At 52.5% G+C, this 22603-nt stretch overlaps 4 protein-coding genes across 4 annotated transcripts; 1 reads left to right on the forward strand and 3 right to left on the reverse strand.

The window, feature by feature from the left end:
* Positions 1–56: 56 nt before the first annotated feature.
* COCSUDRAFT_55135 (beta-aspartyl peptidase) lies at positions 57–2761 on the reverse strand (the record flags this gene model as incomplete). The annotated part of the gene is made up of 7 exons (XM_005651598.1): positions 57–221; positions 554–685; positions 911–1036; positions 1271–1496; positions 1851–2062; positions 2381–2557; positions 2753–2761. The coding sequence occupies 7 exons, from the start codon at positions 2759–2761 to the stop codon at positions 57–59; spliced, it is 1047 nt and encodes a 348-aa protein (XP_005651655.1).
* Positions 2762–3923: 1162 nt separating this feature from the next.
* COCSUDRAFT_52075 (phenylalanyl-tRNA synthetase) lies at positions 3924–6818 on the reverse strand (the record flags this gene model as incomplete). The annotated part of the gene is made up of 8 exons (XM_005651599.1): positions 3924–4348; positions 4640–4853; positions 5032–5126; positions 5257–5378; positions 5507–5569; positions 5716–5866; positions 6071–6261; positions 6749–6818. 8 exons carry the CDS (start codon positions 6816–6818, stop codon positions 4091–4093), a joined length of 1164 nt encoding a protein of 387 aa, XP_005651656.1. The 3' UTR covers positions 3924–4090.
* A 1775-nt stretch (positions 6819–8593) lies between these two features.
* On the forward strand, positions 8594–11789 carry COCSUDRAFT_45732 (hypothetical protein; the record flags this gene model as incomplete). Its single annotated transcript, XM_005651600.1, has 7 exons — positions 8594–8733; positions 8883–8994; positions 9110–9642; positions 9871–10094; positions 10750–10932; positions 11193–11282; positions 11538–11789. Exons 1-7 carry the CDS (start codon positions 8703–8705, stop codon positions 11787–11789), a joined length of 1425 nt encoding a protein of 474 aa, XP_005651657.1. The 5' UTR covers positions 8594–8702.
* A 3893-nt stretch (positions 11790–15682) lies between these two features.
* Positions 15683–22381, reverse strand: COCSUDRAFT_26553 (raffinose synthase; the record flags this gene model as incomplete). The annotated part of the gene is made up of 12 exons (XM_005651601.1): positions 22181–22381; positions 21902–22052; positions 21658–21756; positions 21290–21378; positions 19581–19626; positions 18899–18981; positions 18220–18366; positions 17803–17929; positions 17335–17512; positions 16689–16809; positions 16129–16362; positions 15683–15871 (listed from the first exon to the last, which is right to left on the reverse strand). The coding sequence occupies exons 1-12, from the start codon at positions 22331–22333 to the stop codon at positions 15683–15685; spliced, it is 1617 nt and encodes a 538-aa protein (XP_005651658.1). The 5' UTR covers positions 22334–22381.
* Positions 22382–22603: the final 222 nt, after the last annotated feature.

Consider the following 22603-nt stretch of genomic DNA (forward strand, 5'->3'; position numbering starts at 1 on the left):
CAGGCAAAGCAAAGCTGCAGCCGATGTACAGATCTGCCGCTAAGGTATCCAGTGGGTCAGTCTGTTGGCAGCACGTATGGGCGGATGTTGGGGCCCCTCTCAAAGGCACCACCTCGGGTCCACTCAGGGGTCTTCACCAGCTGCCCGCGAGCAAACACTGAGTGCAGCTCCAGCGTCTCCGAATCCAGCAGCAACAGATCGGCATCCATGCCCACAGCAATCTGCAAGAGCGGCGCAACAAAGGTCTACATGCCCGTTCATGTCAGAAATTTGACGGTATTGCCCTGTAATTTCCTTAGCAATGATCTCTCTCCGCGCAAGCTGCGATGGATGTTAGTCATTGTCAAGCGCTGGACGATGCCGGCAACAGGAAAGAATCCTTGTCCATCTCATTCACATCGAAGGGTACTCTAGTGCCGCCATTGTGGTGTTCCCTCGTCGGATGATATCAAAGCAGTATTTCCCACCCCCTCATGAATTTCTGATTCAAAGCTGTCTTGGTGGCTGCAACCTCTATCAGCACTACTAGAATTTCAAGGAGGCTGGGGTGCACCTTGCCCTTGTTGTGGAGCTTAAGGCGCCGTGCTGGGTTCTCTGTGAACAGTGGAAGCACCTTGCGCATGGGCTTCTGATCGATCCTGATCAAGTATTGCAGGCACTGTAGCAACTCCTTTGGCTCTGCCACCTGCATATCGAAGCAAGCTTGACTTTCGCACCATTCTTTCATAACAAACGTGTACGGCCAACCATAGGCTGCCTGCATTGCTTGTAAACGAGCACTTCAGCCTGGCCTGGTCAGCTTGTCAATATCGTCACTTTGTCAATGCAGAAGGATAAAGACACTTCTTGATTATGAAGTTCACAACGTTGTGCCAAGCACCGCAAAGGAGAGAAAGGCATAAATAGTGACCTTGTACTCCAAGAGCTTTCCCTTCTCGTCAAAGACTGGCAGCGATCCACACGCATCAGACGACACTGAGCAGCTGGGGAGGAAGTGCTCCGTTGAAGTCAAAATTGCAGTCACAAAAACTCTTGCCTGCATGCAGCATCAAAGAGTACAGTGTTGGTGAAGCCAGCGCCTTGCCTAAGTAACAGTCACATCTCCTCAGAAGTCCACAAACACCTGATGCTCAACAAGGGTCAGGGACGACACTTCTCCAGATGAGTTTTTACTACTCCCTCACAGCTCAGCAAGGCATCTAGATCAGGGATTGGCAGGGTCCTACAGACGTTCAGGTCAGCCCCAAAAGTAGGGCAGATTGTTAATCACATTGTCACCCGCAGTGAAGTCTATGCAGCCGCCCTCTTCCATCCACTTGAGGCCATCTTGCAGGAGGTAGCCGTTACGGTCCATGTGCGTTGGCAGGAACTGGGTTATTGGCACATCGCTGACAGCCAGCGCCTGTCTCAGGGGCTCCAGCATTGTAGACCCAGCGCCTGTGTGTATGTGCACCAGGCCTGCCTTGCCGCTGAGCATACCCCCCACTCGCGCCTCACTGCAGTCACATCAGCAATTCTGAGTTCGCTGATTTCTTATTTCTTCTCCTCGCACATTGCCTACATTCCTATGCTCATCATCAGTCCGGGAAGAATTCTGAGGGGGAGAGCGAACGGCAATCTCAGAGGGCTTGCATCTCTGTCATCCTTGATGACCTGTACACCCTCTTGTGAAAATGAGCTGTCTGGGGCTTGCGGCGGGGGCTTGCGAATGACAGCAAGCATCCTACATCTTCATCCTCACTACATTCTGCATTCTGCTTTGGGGGAGCAGGAAACACTGTTCTCTGGCTTACTTTGACATATCCCCTTCCTTTCTGCCTGACATCTGCCAATGTTTTGCAGCTTCTGACCTGGCAATCCGCGCAAGCTCCTGCGGAGTGTGTGCGCTGGATCTGTGGTCAGAGATGGCGATCTCGCCGACGCCCACGCAGCTCTCAATGAAGCACATGTCCTGCTGGATGCTGCCGAGCACGGTGGCGGGTGGTACTCGGTAAGACCCGGCCCAATGGTACGCTGTTATGCCCTCCGCATTCAGCGCTCTGCATTTGGCCACAAGAGCCTCCTGCACAGCATTGCAAACATCTGTACCAGGGATTTCTACTGTGCAGCGTGGGTTCTTCAGTAAGACCTGATCATATAAAATCAGCGATGCTCATCAACCATTCTGCATGTAACTGATTATAATTGTCTGCCAGTACTGAGAACAGGGACCTCAATCCTGCTAGATGCGAGACGTCGAAGGTACTGCCACAGTTTGGCCCTAGCTCTTGAGGGAGGAGGATTTGGCGCATCAAACGCTAAAGCAGGTCATGCACCAAAAAGTCATTGGCAGGTGGCTTGCCTGCCTGCGCGAAACGCAGTCTGTGCCCAGCACTCCGACCACAGTTGTGATGCCGGCGTCCAACAGCTCGCTGAGCTGGCACTCTGGTGTCCTTGATGCCGGCCCTGCCTCGCCACCTCCCCCAATGAGGTGGACATGGAGGTCCACGAGCCCAGGCACTATGATGCACCCTGCAGCATTAACGACCTCGCAGGCCAGGCTTTCAATGCGGTCGGCCTGCAACCCAATCCATGCAGCTGACTGCAATATTCATCGGTACTTACGCCGTTGACCGAATGGTCAAGCTACATTTGGTTCAATGCTCAGCTTTAGCACTTCAGTCGACTTCGTGTGAAGCCAGCTCTACTGATCAGGCGATCGTGAAAACCATTAGGGAGACCTCCGAACATAATCGAAGGTCTGAACTTTCACCTGCTCCATGTCCAAGAGGCCAACAATTTTGCTGCCAGCCAGCAAGATGGCACAAGGCTCCATCTGGGTCCCCGTCACATATACGTTGTCTTGGTTTCGGATGAGAATCAGGGATGTATCTGATGCCATTTTGGGTTACTAAGATCTGTCTGATCACTCTTTACGCCTTACTATGCAGTATAGCATGGGGATCAGGTTGATCATGAGCAAGCGCCCTCCAAGAATTTGCACTACAGTCTCCTTATTTTCAAAGCATACAGTGCTTAGAGATGACTCACGCTATTCTGGAAAATTTTTAGTAGGAGCTGCTCGACGTGAAACTCATATTCTCCAAAGTAAGCTCCGAAACCTCACGAGAAGCCAATCTTGGCTTCCAGTTCACCGAAACGAGACTTGAACGAGAAGGTGCATCGGCAATAAGAACACGCTTGGGAATGCAGAAGAAATTGAACATTTACTTGTATTAATTATTTATATTGCCTCCTGTATCTTTCTTTGACGAGGTCAAGACCACGACCAGGGTTTCGACAGCACTTGTTTGTGAGTTCACATCCAAGGTTGGTACTTTCGGTCTTTTAGTGATGTATCTGCTCACATTACTCTTGTACTGCGCATGCATTGACTGGAAAATACCATGCAAACCAAAGGCTGCTGCTTTCGGAGGCCAGTGAATGTCAAGTTCAGGAAGACTTGGGGCGTCTTGGATGAAGTTGGGGGTTCCTACCGTTCTCACTGCGTCATGAGAGGAATTCTGGCCACAAATGTCCTTCTAATTTGCTCGCAGGCACCCCAATGGCGCTCAACTTCGGCACCGTCAGCAACATCTTTTACCTCGTTATTGCTGGCACAGTGGTGCTGAACCTGGTCTACATTGCAGCGGGCGTGTCGGCCTTGACCCTCCTGTTCCCGAAGTGATAATTATGAGGTATTGTCTGCACAAGTATTTACGCTCAACCAGCAGTGATCCTTGCGTTTAGCAAACTTCTGAGTGTCAGATCTGCCTGCTTCCCTCCTGCTTGTGGTGAAGCTGAAGCCTTTGACGTGTGCAGGGGTCTCGGGGAAGGAGCTTTGCTTGCGAAATTCTTCAAGTGCGATGAGATAAAGAGATTGCAGCAATTTTCTGGCAACTGAGACGGCTGGACTTACTCGGCAAACAAACGACCCAGACCTTGTAAGCATATGAATTTACAAGCAAATATGTCATTTTTAGAAAGGCTACAGACCACCCTTACCTAGTGTATCCTTAGGATACTTACTGCAGACCCACGAATAGCCCAATAAACAGTTCTGCTGAACATCAAGTGCTGTTCCCAAGAGCCCTGCCCCTGCCCCATGCTGTCACCTGAGCTCCACCTTGAGATCGTCAGACAAGGAGCCGCGAACGTTGTCCTGGATGTCATTGATCTCCTCGTCTGTCAGGCTGCGGTCCATGGAGCGGTAGGAGATCCGGTAGCAGTGGGAAGTGCGCTGCTTCTTGGGGTGTGTGAAGCTGTCTATCAGCACGACTGATTCCACCAAGTCCCCAGCGTGCCCTCGCACAACCTCGCACAGATTGTTCTCTGTGAAGCCGGTCTCTGGCAGCCAGAAGCTCACATCCTACGCAGGGGCAATATAACCACGAGTTTACACAGAATCTTCTGGGCATCGACAGGTGCACATGCATATATATTCCACAGTAACTCCTATATACTGCTTCATGGCAAAGTGAAATCAAAGAACTCGTATCCCATCTCCACCAAATATCACAGAACCACTGGTACCCAAACTAGCCATTCCTGTGCAGTGTAAAATTCAGTGAATGCATGCAATGGTGCCTTAACGCAGCTGCAGAGTTTGCTCTTTGTATGCGCCTCTCTAGTTTGAAGGCCTGGGGAGCCGTAAGCGCACCTTGAAGCAGGGTGGATACTTGCTGTAGGGCTTGAATTTGGCGTTGAGCTGGCCGGCCTTGAACTGCTTGGTAAAGCGCTTGTCTGACGTCCAGAACAGGCGGATGTCTGGGATGGCAAAGAGCACCATCGCCAGGCGCTCCAGCCCAAGCCCAAAGGCCCAGGCCTTCTCCCCCGCGCAGCCATTCACATCCAGAATCTGCTGCTCCATCACCCTGCATGCAACAGATCCAGCTGAGGGCAGGGCACAACTTTGCGGAAAGATGACCGTCCCCTCAGCACAGCGGATCCTTGATTTGGGCAATGGACTGAGTTGCAGCTTGGCAGCCTAGTGCTAGGAAGATTCAGGGTGAAATAGAACAGATCCAAAGAAGAAAGAGGGTCCTGGCTCACCCGCAACCCAGCACCTCCAGCCATTCCCCATTGAAGAAGATCTCCAGCTCAAAGGAGGGGTCCGTGAAGGGGAAGTAAGCATCCACCCATCGGCACTGCACAGCCAAACCCAAACACTCATTTTGTTCCCCTTTCGGCTCTCCACACAGACTTGGAACTGCGTTGAAGCAGATGCCGTCCATTTCGACTGATGCTACTCAGACACGGTCCCCACAAATGACTGACCTCAATGCCGGTCCCAAAGAGGTGTGCTGCAAGGGCTTCGAGGGTCTCTTTGAGCTCCTGCTCTGCCACCTTGGTTCCTCCCGCTGCATCGCTGTACTGTGATCGATCCAGCACCTTCACACCTGAGTCAAAGCAGAGCCACTCTCAAACGCAGCAAAGAAGCAACATCTCCCATTCAAGCTCAATGCATGCACGAAAATAATCTTGTGAGACAAGCATGATGACAATCTTGGTGCATGAAAGCTCTCACCCTCCATCTGGTGGAAAACTGGGTAGTGAGACTGGTCAATGGAATCTCGCCTGTACACGTCACCTGCAGTAAGAACCGGCACATATCAGAGTTCATTCTGCCTTTGAAGCACAGGGCATGCCCCCACCTCACAGATTTGCACTCTAAGCTAGTGTCTACAAAAGTGCACAGGCATGAAATGCTTCTCAGGCATGCACAGGCACGCTCACCTGTGACTAGGAAAGCTCGCTCGCCCTTTCTAAGAGTCTCTGCCTGGTGAGCAGAGGTGTGACACCGCAGTACTGTGTCTGTGTCTATGTAGTAGGTGTCATTGGGACTCCTTGACACATGATCGGCTGGCACAAGGACCTCATCAAAGTTCTGTGCCACACAACACACAAAACTGCTCAGTTCTGAGTGCAGCATGACAGGACCATATCACTCACTCCACATCTGTATGGAGAAGCGTCGCCACAGACAGGACACGCATGAGACCAGCGAACTCTCCCTTCTCCCTTTTCTTGGTCAAGCTCATAGCAATAAAGCATATGAAGTCAGCAAATGACAGGTGGGGGAGGGACACACCGCTTTGGCAGTGACAACTGGATACAGGTCGTCCAATTTGTTGAAGACACCAGGGTGGCGCTCATCAAAGAATGCATAGATGGCCTCCTTGATGATGCAGATCGGATGATCTGGCCGCCTGTGGAGGTTGGCGCCGATCTTGGCAAAGATGTTCTCAGTGACATTGTTGAAGGGATGGCTGGTCAAGACATCTGCGCAGCAAGCCAAAATTTGATTGAGGCTCAATTATAGACAAGTAGAATAGTTCTCGCAGAACCCTGCATGATCTTTCTGACAAGAGGTCATTTCCGTTCTTTTGCTTGGGCTTACCTTCCCTGGAGACAGTTTGGGCTTCGGCAGCTACAGCATGCAACCTCCTTCCTCTTGATCGTCTACATTCTGCACGGAAGAAGTGTCCATCTTGAGAATACTTCTGTGATTTATTTTCAGGACTGTGTCCCAATAACGATTATGCAGCTGCTCGTCTCACCTGTCCGTGACAAGTTTCGGAAAGCGGTGCATCCACTGCTGTAAGCTGCTGTAAGCCTCGATGGCACATATTTGGATACTGCAAGGCAACAGGCCACTCCATCAGACCATTCTGACACATTGGTAGAGCATCGAGTGGCAGACTGAGCACTCTGGCAAACAACAAACCAGAACAGTGATGCTCCGATACGATTCTGAAACTTATCATACCTGGACCATGGATCCTGCACAGCCTGGGTGCGTTGCCCAACAGCAGGTTGACACCCTTAGCCTGCAGCATCCTCCGGACGGATTGCACCCTTCGGACGTCTCTGAGATGACCGCTACAGGTTACAAAGGGAGAACAACCAAAGATATCTCTAAATGTACTGATCCTCCAGTACCTCTGAGATTGTTTTTTTGGCTGTTCGGCTTTGCATGCCTGATGGCCCCACGTTGCGCACATGGACAGGCCGTCATCACGTGGTAACACCCCCCCCTGCCTTCTCTCCTCGTTGAATTCTCAGTGAATCTCCACGCATCGCTCACTCCATGCGTGACAAAATACATGCTGAAGCTTAGGTCCAGCGCGAGCCATGGGCTCGCCAGTGGGCTGGGGCGATCATGTCTATCATGCATGTTACCGATTGCATCCGATGCGTATGCGTGAGTCACTCACGCGTAACAGTCACGTGGCCCAGCTGGCACAATGCCGCATGCAAGCAGCATTTGCGAACAAGTCTAAGAGTCTCGGGTTGCCAGACTGTATTTTGTGCAGTGTACATGGTGTAAACAGGTAGGCCTCTAGGAAGCCAGCTGTGGGTCGACCCACAGCTAAATACGACGTCGTGTATACTTATATATTGTCACAATACAGTACTAGTATACGGTATACAGTGACTGCAACTATATAATATACGTATGGTGGATGGACTAACTAAACAATAATCTATATTATTTTGAAAATAGCATTTGTATAGAATTTTGGCCGCTACAGTATTGCATAGAAGCGCCATTGGCGGCACTCAGCAAACTTCCATTCAACTCTTCACATGGGTGCATTGTAGAAGCAGAGGTGGCTGTGGCACCGCGCCAGGCTGGACTGCACCACCACGGTACCATTTGACAGGCGCCGCATGCTATGCAATATATGGCGAGAGCTCGCACATTAATGCTCTGTAGACCACAGCAGTGGCCCAAAGCCCTCCTGAGCTTCTCATTGCGTTGCTCCAGGTCGACTATTTGCTCCTGGTGGTCCCCTGCTCTTTGCCTTAGAAGCATTTCTACTTGCGATTGTCCCTCGAGGGTATGTAGGCGTTGCTCGAATGGATCCTCCAGAGTCTGAATTTTTCTCCGGGATATCAACCGGAGTTTTTCATGCCCTGCAGCTTTCAACTGATCGCCGCTTGATCCCCAAAAATAGAGGTGTTCTTGCTCTTCCACCCCTGTGCAAACCTCCTCCAAAGGTGCAATCCAATAACTTTGCCTTCAAAACACCTTGAGTGCAAGCTTGCTGCACATCCACATTATTCCGTCAGTCCTCATCCCTAGTAGGGGTGTCTTGAAAAAGACACAGAGAAATGGAATGCTGACATGAAAGCAGAGCTAGCGCCAAAAGTAAGGAGAATGGGTGGGCTGCCTTGCATACTTCTGAAGCCGTGACGGCACTACTTAAATTTGACGGAAATATTAAGTAAGAATGCAAGCAGTTCAGGAGGTACTTCTGATTCCCGGCTGTAGAAGATGGCTGCTGTTGGAGCCCTGCTCTTGAGGGATATACTAGACATCCAAGGGCCGAGATGTCCTTTCGATCACGAGATTGGGACCGCAACAATAATAGTTGCTGATGGCGCTGCATGAGGGTAGAACTTTCATGCCATCACGTTGCGGTGAAAACCAATTCACCAAGCGAATTGGAACTCCATCATGAGTCGCACACTCCCATTCGTCTCAATTGAACAGCTTCTTCCAGCTTCCTGCCGGCGTCCTGTCGCCGGTGGCGATCGTTCAATCCTGAACATAAACGGAATCAAGCTAGTATCATGTGACTTGGATCCTGATCCATGGAAACAGTGAGTTGTATCCGTTGTTATTCGCGCTGGATTCAATTGCGAGTTTGTTGCTCCTGCTGAGGAGGGGCCCTTCGCTGTGGTGGAGGAGTAGTTTATCAAAGCAGTCTCTGAGCATGCCAAATGGTCTGCAACATGAAATGCAAGGTACTCGAGATTCAACTCATCTTGTTATCTTACGCCTTTTGTCACCTAAGTGGCGGCGATCAGCCTTGCGTCTAGGGTCGCATCCGGGACATCTGAAGTTGAACAAGCTTGTTCTGATCTTGACAAGTGTCCATTCTGGTCGTTTGCAGGCTCGACGCCAAACCTTTACTGGAGATCTGTCACTTTGGATGAGCTGCGAGCGCACACTTGCTACACAAGCCTGCCTGAGGCACCTCCGTCTCTGCAGCCTGCCATGTATAGGTGTGGCTCCTGCAAGCTTCTCCAACTTCCAGGTCTCCCGTAGAATTCATAGTGCAGCGGCATCTGCGTCTCTACTTGCATGTCCAGAGACCCAAAACACAACAACGCGCTGCAGGTATCTACGGCAGGAGAGTCCACTGTGGTCAGCGCTGCACCAGGGGCTGCTGAGCGGCAGCTCCATCAATGCAGTGCTGGGCTTCTACGAGCCGCAGGCGGCCAAGCGTTTGGGGATCCCCAGCGGCTATGTGGGCCACGGCAAGCTGCTCTCAGCCTACAGAAACCTGCAGCTGCCCGCTTTGGTCCCCAGCCCCGCCGACCTGGCTAGTCTATGCAGTCCCCAGCCGCAGCAATGGCAGCAATCGTCCCCAATGCTGCCGACTGCCTCAGTCCCCAAAGAGCAGCACTCCGCGGAAGCTTCAGGGACAGCAGTAGGAGCTGAGAGGGCGCCAGGAGAGGGTGGCAGGGGGAGTGCAGAAAAAGGCGGCCACAGGAAGAGGCGAGGGAGGATAAAAGGGGCCGTTCTGGCGCCGGCAGCAGGGCAGGCCATGTTGGGGACGCAGACAGTGGCGACCTACACGCGGGTGACGGACGCGGAGAAGCAGGTCCAGCTGCAGAGGATGGGCGAGTGCATGCGCAAGGCTGCAGAAGGTGTGTTGGACTTGCCTCCCATGAGTAGCTCAATATATCTTTCCTATCCGGCAGGCACCAATGCCCACACAGGAACTCTGCGGCACCTTTTTCCCATCTAGCAAGGGCTGCCTTTCATCTCTTTTTTTGGACTTAATTTATTGTTCCGCCTTACTGGAACATTGTATATGGGCGGGGCCACCCCTCACAGATATGTAAGGCATGAAGCAGGAGATGCTATGGCTGCAGGCATCGGAGCGGTGCGCTGCAAGTGGGGCAACACGCAGGAGGCGACGGCGCTGTTTGAGCTGATGCACGCGCTGCCAGAGGGCAGCCTGGAGGAGGTGGGCCTGTGCATCGTGGACCCTGCAACTCTGGAGAGCCGCTATGGGTTCGCCCCTGGACGGCTGCCTCCCATGGGCGCCAGCCCGGACGGCCTCATGCGCCAACGGCACTCCTCGGCCGCAGCCTCAGTACAGCTCTGCTTGCTCATGCCATTGAAACTCCTCTGCACGAGGCACTGCACTGCTTGACGAAGTCACACTTACAGCAAGCAGAGATATGCATCGATATTTGTTGAGCAATTGGAGCTAAATGCACATTGGAGCAAAAGGACATGATGCATCCAGTGGTGCTCCAATGTGAACTAGCAGCACACCTGGGCAGCAGCCTTGTTGGGGCTTGCATGCGCTAGTGTATCTTGAGTATGGAGAGAGTATGCTGCCCCTTTGCCTGAGCCATGGATATCCTTACACATCCCTGCTAATGCCTTCCGAGAGGACATCTGGTGTCTGGAGCTTTAGGGACCACAGGAGCCTGGTTCACACTTGAACAGAAGGTTGCATGCATGTATGTTTCTTGGTGCCATGAGGACTGGAAGCCTTGAATAGGACATGTGGCGATAAGCATTTGGGCTCAAGCAATACCCCGGCAGCAGTTTTGCCTTTGCAAAGCTGCAGAGCGAACATGCATGTGTCCTGCTGGCTGTCTTGACCAAGCAAAGCTGTTGAAGTCGCCTGCAGGAGCGCTCCCCCTTCTGGTGCTGCATGAAATCTCTGAAGCTAGTGTCTGGCACCACTCGGCACAGATATTGGAATTGACAAAGCAATTTCATGCACTCCTGCACAGGCGCTGTCGGCGCTGCGCAGCGCGTTTGGGGGCTTGTCCATCCGCGACTGCAGCCGCTCAGCGCTGGAGCTGGAGGTCGTTGAGGTCAAGAATGCCTGCCCCTACCGCCAGATTACGACGCTGAACAAAAAGGGGCGCGCCAAAGTCAGCTACCAGCTCACTGACGGAGGTCCCCACAACCGGGTGCGCAGCACCCCAGAACTGAGGCCGCATTTGTTCAGTCAAGGCATGAGAATAATTGTGAGAGGTGCAACACAGATCTTTTGGGCAGTTTCGTGAGTGAGTGGATGTACATGAGGGTGATTGCCTCTCATTGCTTTCCGCGCAAGCAGCAGCCTTCATACCGATCCCTGTTGATCCTTCACGCAGCTTTTGGCAAAAAAAAAATCTCCAAGGGCCTTCCACACGCGTTCCACTTTGAATAGCCGGTGTGTACTGTGCAGGTCGCCAGGAACTGGGTGGCCCAGCTGCAGCTGGAGATGCTGGCCGCCCCGGCTGACTCAGCCCTCCTCGTCAGCCGCTCCGCCTCCAAGGTGCTGCTTTCCAGCCTCTCTCCAAGACCAGTTCACACCATGTGTGTCTCATGCATTTTTGAACACCTCCCTGCCTTTAAAGACTGCATCCCTGGCGGAGTGTGTGCTGCTGCAAGTCATGAACAACACCACTCCTCATTGCTCTTATGCAAGATGACCACAGTGCATGTCTTTTGAGAACTGCAGCTGACGCACCTCTACGCTTTGGAAGCGCGCATGCCGCTGTCATGTTCCAAGACATGCGTGCATGTGCAGGGGCTGACGATCTACAGGATGTGGCGGGACGAGGAGTACCTGACAGCCATGCTGGACTTTGTCAGCCGCGTGTACACACAGCACGTGCTGCCGGGGCGGCCGCCGCCTGGCAACATCTTCTGGGGCCTGCCCGAATACAAGATGTTTCTGGAGCGCACCATCGCCCTCGCAGACGGGGCGGCCGTCGTCGCGCGGGTTCCCTCCGGCGAGGTGCAGCACGCGCCCGGTGCCGATGTCAGAGCGTTCCTGTGAGGTTGCAGGAGAGAAGCAGACCCGGTGTATGTTCAAGGGCTTTCCCTCGAGAGGCTGTCTGATATTAACGTGTGGTGGCAATGACATCGGCTGCATCTGAAGTGAGGGACACGTGGGATGGATGGATAGACTTGGTCCAAATGGATTGATCAGAGATTTTGCATGTGCAACCCACGCGCCCGGCGCCAATGAGTGGGCGTTCCTATGATGCTGCTGGCAGTAGGGTTTGAGCTCGTTAGCTCGCTGGCAATGTACTATGGTGGACCTGACACTGAGGTGTGCAGTAGCTGAATCAATGGACTGCAGTGAAATGGAAACGGTGCAATCGGCTACATTGAGAGAAAGCTAGTGTGCGCTGCGTCCGCCTAGTGCCGATCTGAGAGCGTTCCTGTGAGGCTGATGGAGACAACCAGCGTGATGCCCATCTGTGTCGGTCTTGAGAAGGAGTTTGTAGGGATGGAAGCTTTGCCTTTCAGGAGAGGATCAGACAGATGGATGGGAGCGAAAGGAGTGCGTGAGTAAATTTACCTGAGCGGAGCTAGACAGGAATTCTGACACTGATCAGTACTGCGCCAGTGAAATGCGCCAGTGAAATGTAATTTGCCCGAGGAAATCAAAAAACCTTGAACATGCGGCAGACCCTTTTATTGTTAAATCATATCTTAGTCTGCAGCTGAACTAACTCAGCTGACTTATTGGATATCAATTATCTGTAGCAGCACACCGGTGTACCTGGTACTCTTGTACTCAGGCCACCTCAGGCCATTGAAGGGTCTGGCCTTCAATGATTGGCTTGTGCTGTGCCATGTTAGGCACACCGCGGGGATGCGGGACTCTTGAGGAGGACTCAGACTGATGCATTCAGCAAGTTTGACATGCCGTTGGTAGGAAAATTGCCAATCAAAGGAAATCTTGAGGGATTGTCGCAAATGTGCGGGCAAATAGCCCTTCAGACTGAAGCAAGCGTTTGAATGATAGTAATGAAATATATGTGATCGGCAAGCTGAATATTTCCAGTATACTGCTGAGAGGGCCAGAAAGTACAAGGCCTACCTCCATTACAATTGAGAGACGCATTTTTGCAGGGCCACCAAATTGCATCATCTCAGACAATATATATAGAGTGGTCCGCACGTAGGCGCCGGCAAAAAGAATCCCTAGTCTACTTTAAGTTTACCGTGCACTTGCTTTTGTTTTGAGCTTTCCAGCCCCTCCTTTTGGAGCACAGTTTGGATTCGGCAGGCCAGATCTAGATCTTTTTGGCCCCATTTTCTCAGGCGCTCCTCTAGATTGGGCGGACTGATCACAGTCTTGAAAGACTGAGTCTTCTTTAATTCTGCAGTCCAAGGAGGTTGGAAATTCATATATGATAACAAGCACCAGACTGTGAAGTTCAGCAATGTCATACTTGGACTACAGGTTACATGGGAGACATGTCTGTATGTGCACAAAACACAGGCGCCTGCAACATCACATGAATTAAGTATGAGTTTGGAGCTCTGCCAACATGCATGCCGGCATATGCCCGTACAAAGTAGTATGTCCTGTAGCTACTGCTATAGCCTGAGGACACTCAAAAATCGGAGTCTACACAGGAGCTGAGGAAGTAATGATTGTTAACTCCTTGGGGCACAACTCCAAGGCTGGGAGCTTTGTATGACACAATTGCAACCCAGGACTTGCTTTGTCTCGCATGAAATCAGATTGACAAGTCTTGCAGAATCAATCACAGAACGAAAACATGCATCACAAGGGACAGCAAAAACAAGGCCCCTTTGCCACCGCCGCTGCAGCCTTAGAGCTCAACTTCAAGCCTTGTAGAACATGTCTGTAGAAAGATTGACAACTCACACAGCAACAGACCTGCCAGTGGCATGTGTACAGACCAGCCATCTCCCTCCCTATCTCAATTCTGCTGTGCCACTCCTCATGCAATGTTCAGTTGAATTGCGCTGGCCTTGAAAGGGGGCGCCTGGCATATGTCCATGCGTCAGAACAATGCAACCATTGATCTGACCCACAGGGAATCTGTTGTTGGACGCCTTCCAATTGTTTGACAACCCCGGGGGATTTCCAGGGAAATGTAATGGCCCCAAGACAAAATATAGGTGGTAAGGGGTGACCCCAGCATATCAAACTTGCTGCCATAAAGCCTGGTGCATAGCCCCAGAGCTTTTTGGCCTGGCACCGGGGCGAAATCAGGATTTTGGCCACCCCCTGTCAATCCCGCTTCCAATTGAGGTACCACAAAGATTTTCTGAATCATGGGGCCAAGGTGCCCATCATTGCAACACCATGCTCTCTCAATACCCCTCTCCTGTGCATGTTAATCAATTCTGCAGTCACCCAAAAAATATCAGAGAATGAGGGTAAGATTGTGGTCGAGCCCCTTGCTCTTGGGCAGCAACACCACTAGCCGGCTGTTCTGGTTGTCATACTCATGCTCAATGGGGGATCCATCCAGCAGGCACTTGCTGGGCTCCACAGAGCTGAACATCAGCAGCCGCCCTGTCCCATGCACACTCACCTGCAGCCACAAAACACACACCCAGTCAGCCCATCATCCCGCATGCATCATTCTTTTCCAAAGTAGCCCATGTACATTGACCTCATGCCACAGCTCCCTTCAGGGGGGATGAAGGGGATTTCTGATGGAGTCAACCATGACACAAAGGAGCTGAAGTGTGAAGGGAGGCCTCACCAGGGCAGCAACTCCTGCTGGGGTTGATCCATTCCCAGACTCCTGCTCGGCTCGGGCACCAGCGCCGTTGGACCCTGCATATGACTTGCTGCCGGGGGGCTTCAGCAGGGGACCAAGCCATCGGGCGGTGTTGTCATTGGCCAGCGCCTGAACTGGCACCAGGCTGCATGACGTGACCGCCCCTCCGCCGTTCAGCATCTGCATCAGGCCCAGGACCGCGAAGTGCACGCCCGAGCGCTCCACCACCGGCGCTATCGTTGCAATCCGGCTGCCTCCACCTGCCAAATACCCGGAGCAACTTTTAGCAGTCCATTGGAAATCCTTAAACGCAGAGAATGGTGTTCTGCTGCGCTAACGGGTGGGAAGAAAGGGAGCAACGACCAAGAAAACCTTGTGATGAGAGCAGAAAAGAAGGCAAGTAACCAGCGAAGTGGGCTAGCGGGGCGAACGCAGAAGTGACTGATACAGCACAGACCAGGACACGAACAGTGCAAGGACAGAGAAACGCAGCCTCCACCTGCCAAATATCAAAAGTTTTCCTCTACGGCATCGGGAACCTTTCTCAGAAAGAAGAAGTGATCTGCTGCGCAGACGGGCGTGAAGTAGGAGAAAGGAGCAGTACACATAAAAAAAGTTCATGATGATAGGCAGAAAGGAAGGCAGGCACAAAGGAACGTGCAATAAAGCAAAAAAGTGTGTGAGCGAGGCAAGAGTAGAAGAGACTGGTACAGCACAGACCAGCTCCTTAGCCAAAGCGCACAATATGCAACAGCAGCAGGAGCGCAGCCCAGCACCAGAGAGCACAGGTGTAGCAGAGCCTCCATCCATTTGAATGTAGATATACGGATGCTCTGCAATAGAAAATTGGAGGTGTGCTGACCCTCCAGACGCAGGGGGATGCCTTCATCCGCGCGCAGCCGGTGCAGCTCCTCCTCGCCAGACAGCACAGCCACCCAGGAGGGCGGCACTGCAGGCTCCTCCACCTGCCCGTTGCTTCCCGGCTCTTGCCCGCCAGGCAGCTGCCGGGCAGCCGCGCACTTGGTCGCCCGCGCGGCAAACAGCGCCACGTCGCTGACCTTGATCTGCACACAGTCTTGCACTTGTTACAATACATGCAGCTGCAAAACATTGTGATCAAGATGTCAGCTTCTGGCAGTGCGATATTCACAATCCAGTGCCCTTCAGCAATCCTTTAGCATGCAAATTGATAATGAGCATTAGTGAGGGCAGGGAGAACTGGGCAGGGAGAGGGGAGCACCTCGGTCTTCAGTGTGGGGGGCTTGCTGTTGTGGATGCGGTACTGGCGCCGGGTGCGGTCCCAGGAGGACCCCTGGAGGTTGAACGCGCCCACCACCGCATTGCACGCATTCGCATTCCACACCTGCACAATCACCACATCATTTGTCACATGTTCAGCGGCTTTGATATACAGTGCACTACAGAGCTTTGATATATGATACAGCATCAGACTCGTACTTTTCCAAAACTTGATATCCGGATGTGTGTCTCTTTAATCCAGACACTGATGCCCCAAGCCAGAACTGCGTCTGCTTCAGTGGCTGAGTAATCTCGACACGCAGCTCCTTTCTGAGACGAAGCACCAGGGTGAGGCAACTGTACACAAGCAGGCCCCAGCACCTTGAGCACGGATTTGTTGTCGCGCAGCACGTCGGTGAAGAGACAGTCGGCGGTGGGCCGTCCCGGCAGCGCGGCGCGCAGCACGCCCCCTCCCGGCAGCACCAGGGACTTGAGCAGGTCGAAATCGTGCTGGCCCGGGTAGTCGCTCACATAGACGGCCGCGCCTGAGACCGCGCGCGCAGCTGCATGCGCGGTGGCTGCCGGGTGCTTGCTCTGGAACATGTCCCAGTCCGGCTGCGTGCATGAAATACAAATTAGGACACCTTTTAGGACACCACGGCTCATTGTTTCACCACTTCCAGTAATGGGCAGGCGATAGCACTGTAAGGTAAGGTGACACGCGCAGAGTGCTGTCAGTGGGGCATGATATTAGATCAGCTACACCGTCACGGAGGGTTTGCAAGATAGGATCATCAAAGTGACTGTGAATCCAGAAAAAGTCCCCAACGACGGTGTATTTGGGCTTTCTTTCACTATAACCCAGCAGTCAGCATGACCTTGCTTACTGTCAACAGAAAATAATGCACGCAGACCAGCTCAGAGCGTTTAGGGAGCCGCACATGCATGATGGCAGACAGGAAGAAGCCGTTGTAGGCGCAGGCTGCGATGTGAGGATAGCTGGACGCCGGATTGCGAGGATAGAAGTCGTCGCTCACTCGCACAACCGCAGTGTCCCGCATCCTGATACCCACAGGACACCAACGCTCAACCCTCACAAAGGAAGGTCTGGTATAATGATACCCTGTGTCACATGATGCACTTCAGCCGTTGGGTTACGGCATGCAAGCCATCACCAAATGGCCAAAGTCCAGCATCTAACGCATGTTATCGTGGTGCTTTCAAGCATTTTTTGCAAGATGATTCTTGTTTTCATTGTTCATTAGCATGCATCTTTGGAAAGGTTCATCCACCTCACTTGATTGGAAATCAATCGAGCATTCTTCAAAAGTTCTACACAACGCTCCTAGAAGTGACAGCATGTCAGGAGCACAGTTGTAAAGTGTTTCCCGGCCACAGGGTGGCTGCTGACCTGGCAGGCACAGAACTTAGACAAGCCTGTCAGCAACCCTTGGGAGGGAGGGAGGGAGGGCGAAACATTAACCGCTCCCTGTTCTTAGGTGCAGTGGTCCAAGCGGCATACAACAGCGTTTGTGTGACAGACCTCCAGTCAAGAATTTCTGGACACCATGCAGACAGCAGCCCCACCTGTACAGGTTCTCAGTGGAGTGGCACATGCAGTTGATGCAGTGGTTGCCGGGGAAGTGCGCTGCGACTGAGTCCTCCAGCGCTCCATTCAAGTGCAGAGCCGCCTGCGGGCCGCCGCCTTCTGTGCTGCCGGCCAGCCCCACGCCAGCCTGGCAGTCCACCTTCACTCCGTTGATCCCTGCGCAAACAGCGTCCCCTTTAATGCAACTGTTGTGATCCGGTCTGGGGTGACATTGAGTCAATTAGCAGATCACCCCAGGCTCGCGGCTTGCGCTTCGCAAATACCACGGTGTGCCATGCCATCTCGTCAGCTTACTCCCCTTTGCTTAGTAATGTCATCACAACCTCTGCCCAGTGGTGTGTCTGCAGGTAGGATTACTCGCACAGACTTATCAGCGTTGCACTCTCTGTCGCAGGGAAGTGAGTCATTGATAGGAATGGAGTTGAGGAGGGCCACCAGCCACGCACCTGCGGCCGCCAGGTAGGCGTGCATGTCACTGTAGATGTCGCGGACATTGTCAACAACGCCCACGCCTGAAATGACACTGGGATTCCACGCCATGCTGGGCTCTATCTCCACCAGCCCAGGAGTCGGCTGCGCACAGATCAAGCAAATGTATTTATTGTTTGAGGTCTACTGATGGGCAAAGAGATGCCGCAGCTGCAGACATGCAACTGGGCAAAGCTCCCTACATAGGAAAGGTGTGTAGCAGAAGCCACTGGACGCCTTGGGCAGATAAAAAGAAGTGCGTTTATGGCTTTCCCACTATACAAGCAGCTGGTGTGCTCCAGCAAAGTTTCTATGGCAGTATTTCTTGCAACAGCGTCTCTTCAACAGGCAGCAAAGTATACAGGTAGGAAGGTTGAGAGTGGGCCAGCACATACCTCGGAGAAGACGAGGCGGGCGTTGTAATTTGCGACGTCCTCCTCATAGGGGGACACTCCGCTCCAGTAGCAGGAGAGGCCGTGCCAGCAGTAGATGTAGCGCAGCCCATACAGCTGCTTCAGCGAGTCCACCACCTTGCCCAGCTGCTCACCGGACCCCTGTAAACCTCACAATCTTTCAGACAAAACACTGAAAATCTGCCAAACAGCATGCATGTAACTGTGAATGGCTGCTTGCTGAGCGCTGTGAAGCCTACAACAGCTGCCGAGAAGATGCGGGTGTCAAGAATGTGCAGGCGCCTGCAAAATCTGCAAAGATGTACTTGCTTTCTGGGACTGAGGAGCATCCTCATGGAGAAGCGCGATGTAGCAAGTTGGACAGCAGAGGTCTCCAACATGCCACAACCTGACCCTCCATGATGACACTCCCGACACAGCCGTAGATTACAACAATAAAGGCTGGACAATCCTCCCAGTTGAACATGCTAGATTCATCACAGTAACCTTCTTTTCAGATAAGACCGTCACCTAGTTGGATAGCTCTTTGGTGAGATACCTACACAAATGGCACTTAGATCCTTGACAGACCAGATGTGATGTGCGTCAAGAGAAGGGTAAAGTCGTGTCGGCTTACTGCAAGAATTGATAAAAGCATGCTCTGTATATTGTATGGTCGCACCGAGTAATACTCCTCAGGCCCGGCCAGGGGCGAGGAAAACTTTGAGTTGGCTTTGATGGACGTCAGCCGCCGGGTGAAGTCGCCTGACGTTGCATAGAACTCCAGCATAGACTGCCTGTGGCACAATGATCAGAAGGGAAGGTCAGAAATTAGCAGCCTCTGACAGTTCACAACAATACAGAGTCATTCTGGACAACAGCACCAAATTGAGCAAAGAGATTGATCCCGTGATTGACAACGATGCAGTAACTCCAATTGCAAAATATTCCTGGGACCGAAAATCAGCAGTGTAAAGGTGGGAGGACCGGGCATGAGGTATAGAAATGGGCAAGGTCTTACTTGAAGGGCCCCTTGGCGAGGTACAGGAAGAATCTGAAGGGCCAGCTGCCAGCAGGAGCAGGGTCCACAACGTACTGGTAGAACTTGACAAAGAGCAGCTCCAGCAGACCAAACGCCAGTCCTCCCAACCGATTCGCCACAGCCATTGCCAGCCTGCACACCACATGCTTCACTGTGAGGCTCCCTGTGCATTCTTACTTGCACAACTGCCACATGCAAGTCTTTTTTTCACAGCTTGCAATGAGTACTTGATTTGGTATATATTGATTCTGCCACAAATCTAAGCATCGTGGTCATGTACTGCCCCTGGGCCAAGGGATCATTGGCTTGGTTGTTGCATGACGTGCACTTGCAACGCAGCCCTTTCTGCCTGATGTCTGCATTCCTCCCTATCTAAACTGGTATTTAAATATTTGTTGCATGGCAGGAGGGTTGTACAAAGCGCACCACATGGCAGGTCTGTAGGCTGACTTCTCATCCTTCACAATCTCAGCCTCCTTGGGCTCTGCAGATTTGCTGAGGGACGTGCTGGATGAGCCAGGGTCACTGCCAGATGTACTTGACGGAGAACTGCTCTCTGCAGGTGAGCACATACAGATAAGCGCTTCAGTACATTTGCACACACCAGAAGATGCCCAATGCCTACGCTTGCAAAGGCTCCAACATGCTGAAACAATCAAAGCTGAACAATAACGAGGAAAGTTTGCAGATGTGATCACAGTAGTGGGAGCCTTACCAAGTACAGTGATATCCTTCTCTTTCTGCTGAGTAGACACCCCTGTCGCCTCGTCAGAGAGTCTTGTCACCTTCCCATTATTGCCATCATCCTTGGCGGGGAGTGCATCTGCAATACTGCTCACCACGCTGCCATCCACCTCCTTAACATCAGTGCCACTACCTGGTGCCCTGTCTGCAAGCAGTATCTCCCTGATCTGCACTCCCACACCACACACAAGATCTCAGATTCCTTCCCTTATACTGGCAACAGCAAAGTTAATGCAAACCCCAGTGGATCAGCAGGGCAAGACAAAGTGCAGATGAAGGGCAAATTAACAGTGTCAATGACAATTCTCAACTTGGGGCACAAGAAGTAATCATCCAGAAAAGCAGCACCAGCCATGTGAACAGTGATTGGCTCTTGCTAGCCCAGCCACCTCATGAATCTCAACTGCCATCTGCTGTGTAACAGCGACAGTCACGGTCGACATCCAACATGTCACAGCTAATTTCACTGTGCAAAAGAGGCCGTCATGCCCAACACCTTCGTACCTTGTCTTCGTCCAGGGAGAGCTCCACAGCCGAGGGGGTGTACCCCTTGGTCTCCTCCAGGGATTCCACGCTGGCGTCCAGGCTGGCGCTCATGCTGGCGCTCATGCTTTCCAGCCGCCGCTCCTTGGACCGCGACCGCTTCTGCTTCCTCCACGGCAGCACCTCGTCCTCGGCCCTGCTGCTGCGCGAGCGCTCGTGGCGCGTGTAGTGATGCTCCAGATAGTCCTCATTTATTGACACCGTCTCCAGCGCAGCACCTGCAGTGAATGCCTTCGAATCAATAGGGCTGACACCTCTTGATAAGGGCCATTGAAGCAAAACACAGTGTTCCTACTGGTGCTTGGGGCAGCCCTTGGATGCGCCTCTTCAATATACTGATTGAATGCTGACCCAGGCTTGCAATGGATCCTGCTCGTGTCTGTACGGTCCAATGACTGCCCACAACTGGACGGGACCTTGTAAAGATGGGTAGGTACAGTAGCATTGGTACAACCACTGGCAAGGATGACAGGATCAGTGCAGACCATCCTGGTGAAGGGGTCCCATCTCAAAACGGAAGTTTAGATCAATTAAAGTGCGTCACCATTTTCATCAACCGTCCTTCCAATAAGAAATGGCAAGGCAAAACTCACCTAGTGCAGTGCCCTGGGGGATGCCCTTGGCGCCCATGGAAAGCATCTCCAGCTCGGCCTCAATGAACTCGTCGCTGGTCTCCTCGGCCTCAGGCATGTTGAGCTGCTGCATCATCGTCTGCATGGAAGCCTGCCGCAGCGGCTCGTCCACATCAGTGCACTGCCAGCCGTCGTCGATGATCAGGAACCCGGGCGCCGCTCCGCCCGCTATCAGGCTCCTCAGCCCCTCATGCAGCCCTGCTCAGTAGTGTTTCTTATAAGAGCTTTGGGTGACAGCCAATGTGGCTTGGAAGGTGTCTTTGAATTGACTGGCTGAAGCCACAGCAGTGCTCAGAGGTTGCCAGGCTTTGCATCAAAGCAGTTAGTCCAAAATGAGCAAGGCAAGGCAGTTGCTGAGAGAGAGTATGATCAAGTGAGCATGCGTGCATCATCACCGAATCAATCCAAACAATGCCACGTCCCCTTGCAAGGGATGAGAGTGCCATCTTTTTACGCAGACAGCCACAAGGCGAGACTGACCTCTGGCAGACACCCTGCTGTAGAAGGCGTCCCATGTGCACCAGCCAAACACATCTAGTAGCCCTGGCAGCTGCTTCTCCCTCAACGGCTTTGCTCCACCTGCAGAACAGGCGGAACAGCCATAGATTTGTGCATGTCCAGAATGAGTCCGATATTCGGCATCAGAGTAATGTGCATGTGCACATGCGAGTACATGAAGTGCCATATGCCTGTGACATTTTTCCAATGTATCTGTGTCACACACCTGACATGGCTGCAGCTGCTGCCACCGCTCGCTCCACAAGGGCAAAAGGGTCTGAGTCAGCGGCCAGATAGAGCGCATTGGCCCAATTCTGACCCACCACATTTGCATCCCCACTCTCAATGCGCAGCACCATCTCATCATCTGCTGCCGACTTGTCCTTGTCACCGTCCAATCTGTGTCAGCACAGAAGTTAAGGAACGGAGTCCATTCTCCAAAGTTGCTGGCGTCCCTCCACATAGATATATCATACTCCTGTCACACAAACGGAAAAGTGTGCACGCACCTTCTGGGGCCACGCAATGTCCCCCTGAAGGTTTGGTTGTCGATGAGAGGCAGGGCTATCGCATAGGGGCCTCCCTCCTCAACTTCCAGCAGTAGGAATTGTGTCTCAGGTGGGATGTCCAGAGCCCGCCTGCCCCACTCGGGTGTCATCCACCAGAGCTTGCAGCGCGCACAGGCCAGGAAGCGCCGTGAGCGCAGCTGTAAGAGAACAAACACCAATACAAGGCTGCCATTTGGAATTGCAACAGAATCCTTTCATGCGTCTGCCTGCAGGAGTATTGCACTAGCAGGTGACAGGTTTGAGCAAGTGGCACTCGCTGTTATCTAAGGAGGACAGCAATCCCGTGCAGACAGTCTGGCAGAGTCACTTGATCATATGGGGGATTTCCACCATCTGAATGATGAATCTTTGCCAGCAAT

Source organism: Coccomyxa subellipsoidea, assembly GCF_000258705.1.
Source record: "Coccomyxa subellipsoidea C-169, whole genome shotgun sequence".
In the NCBI taxonomy this organism is placed as follows: Eukaryota; Viridiplantae; Chlorophyta; class Trebouxiophyceae; family Coccomyxaceae; genus Coccomyxa; species Coccomyxa subellipsoidea.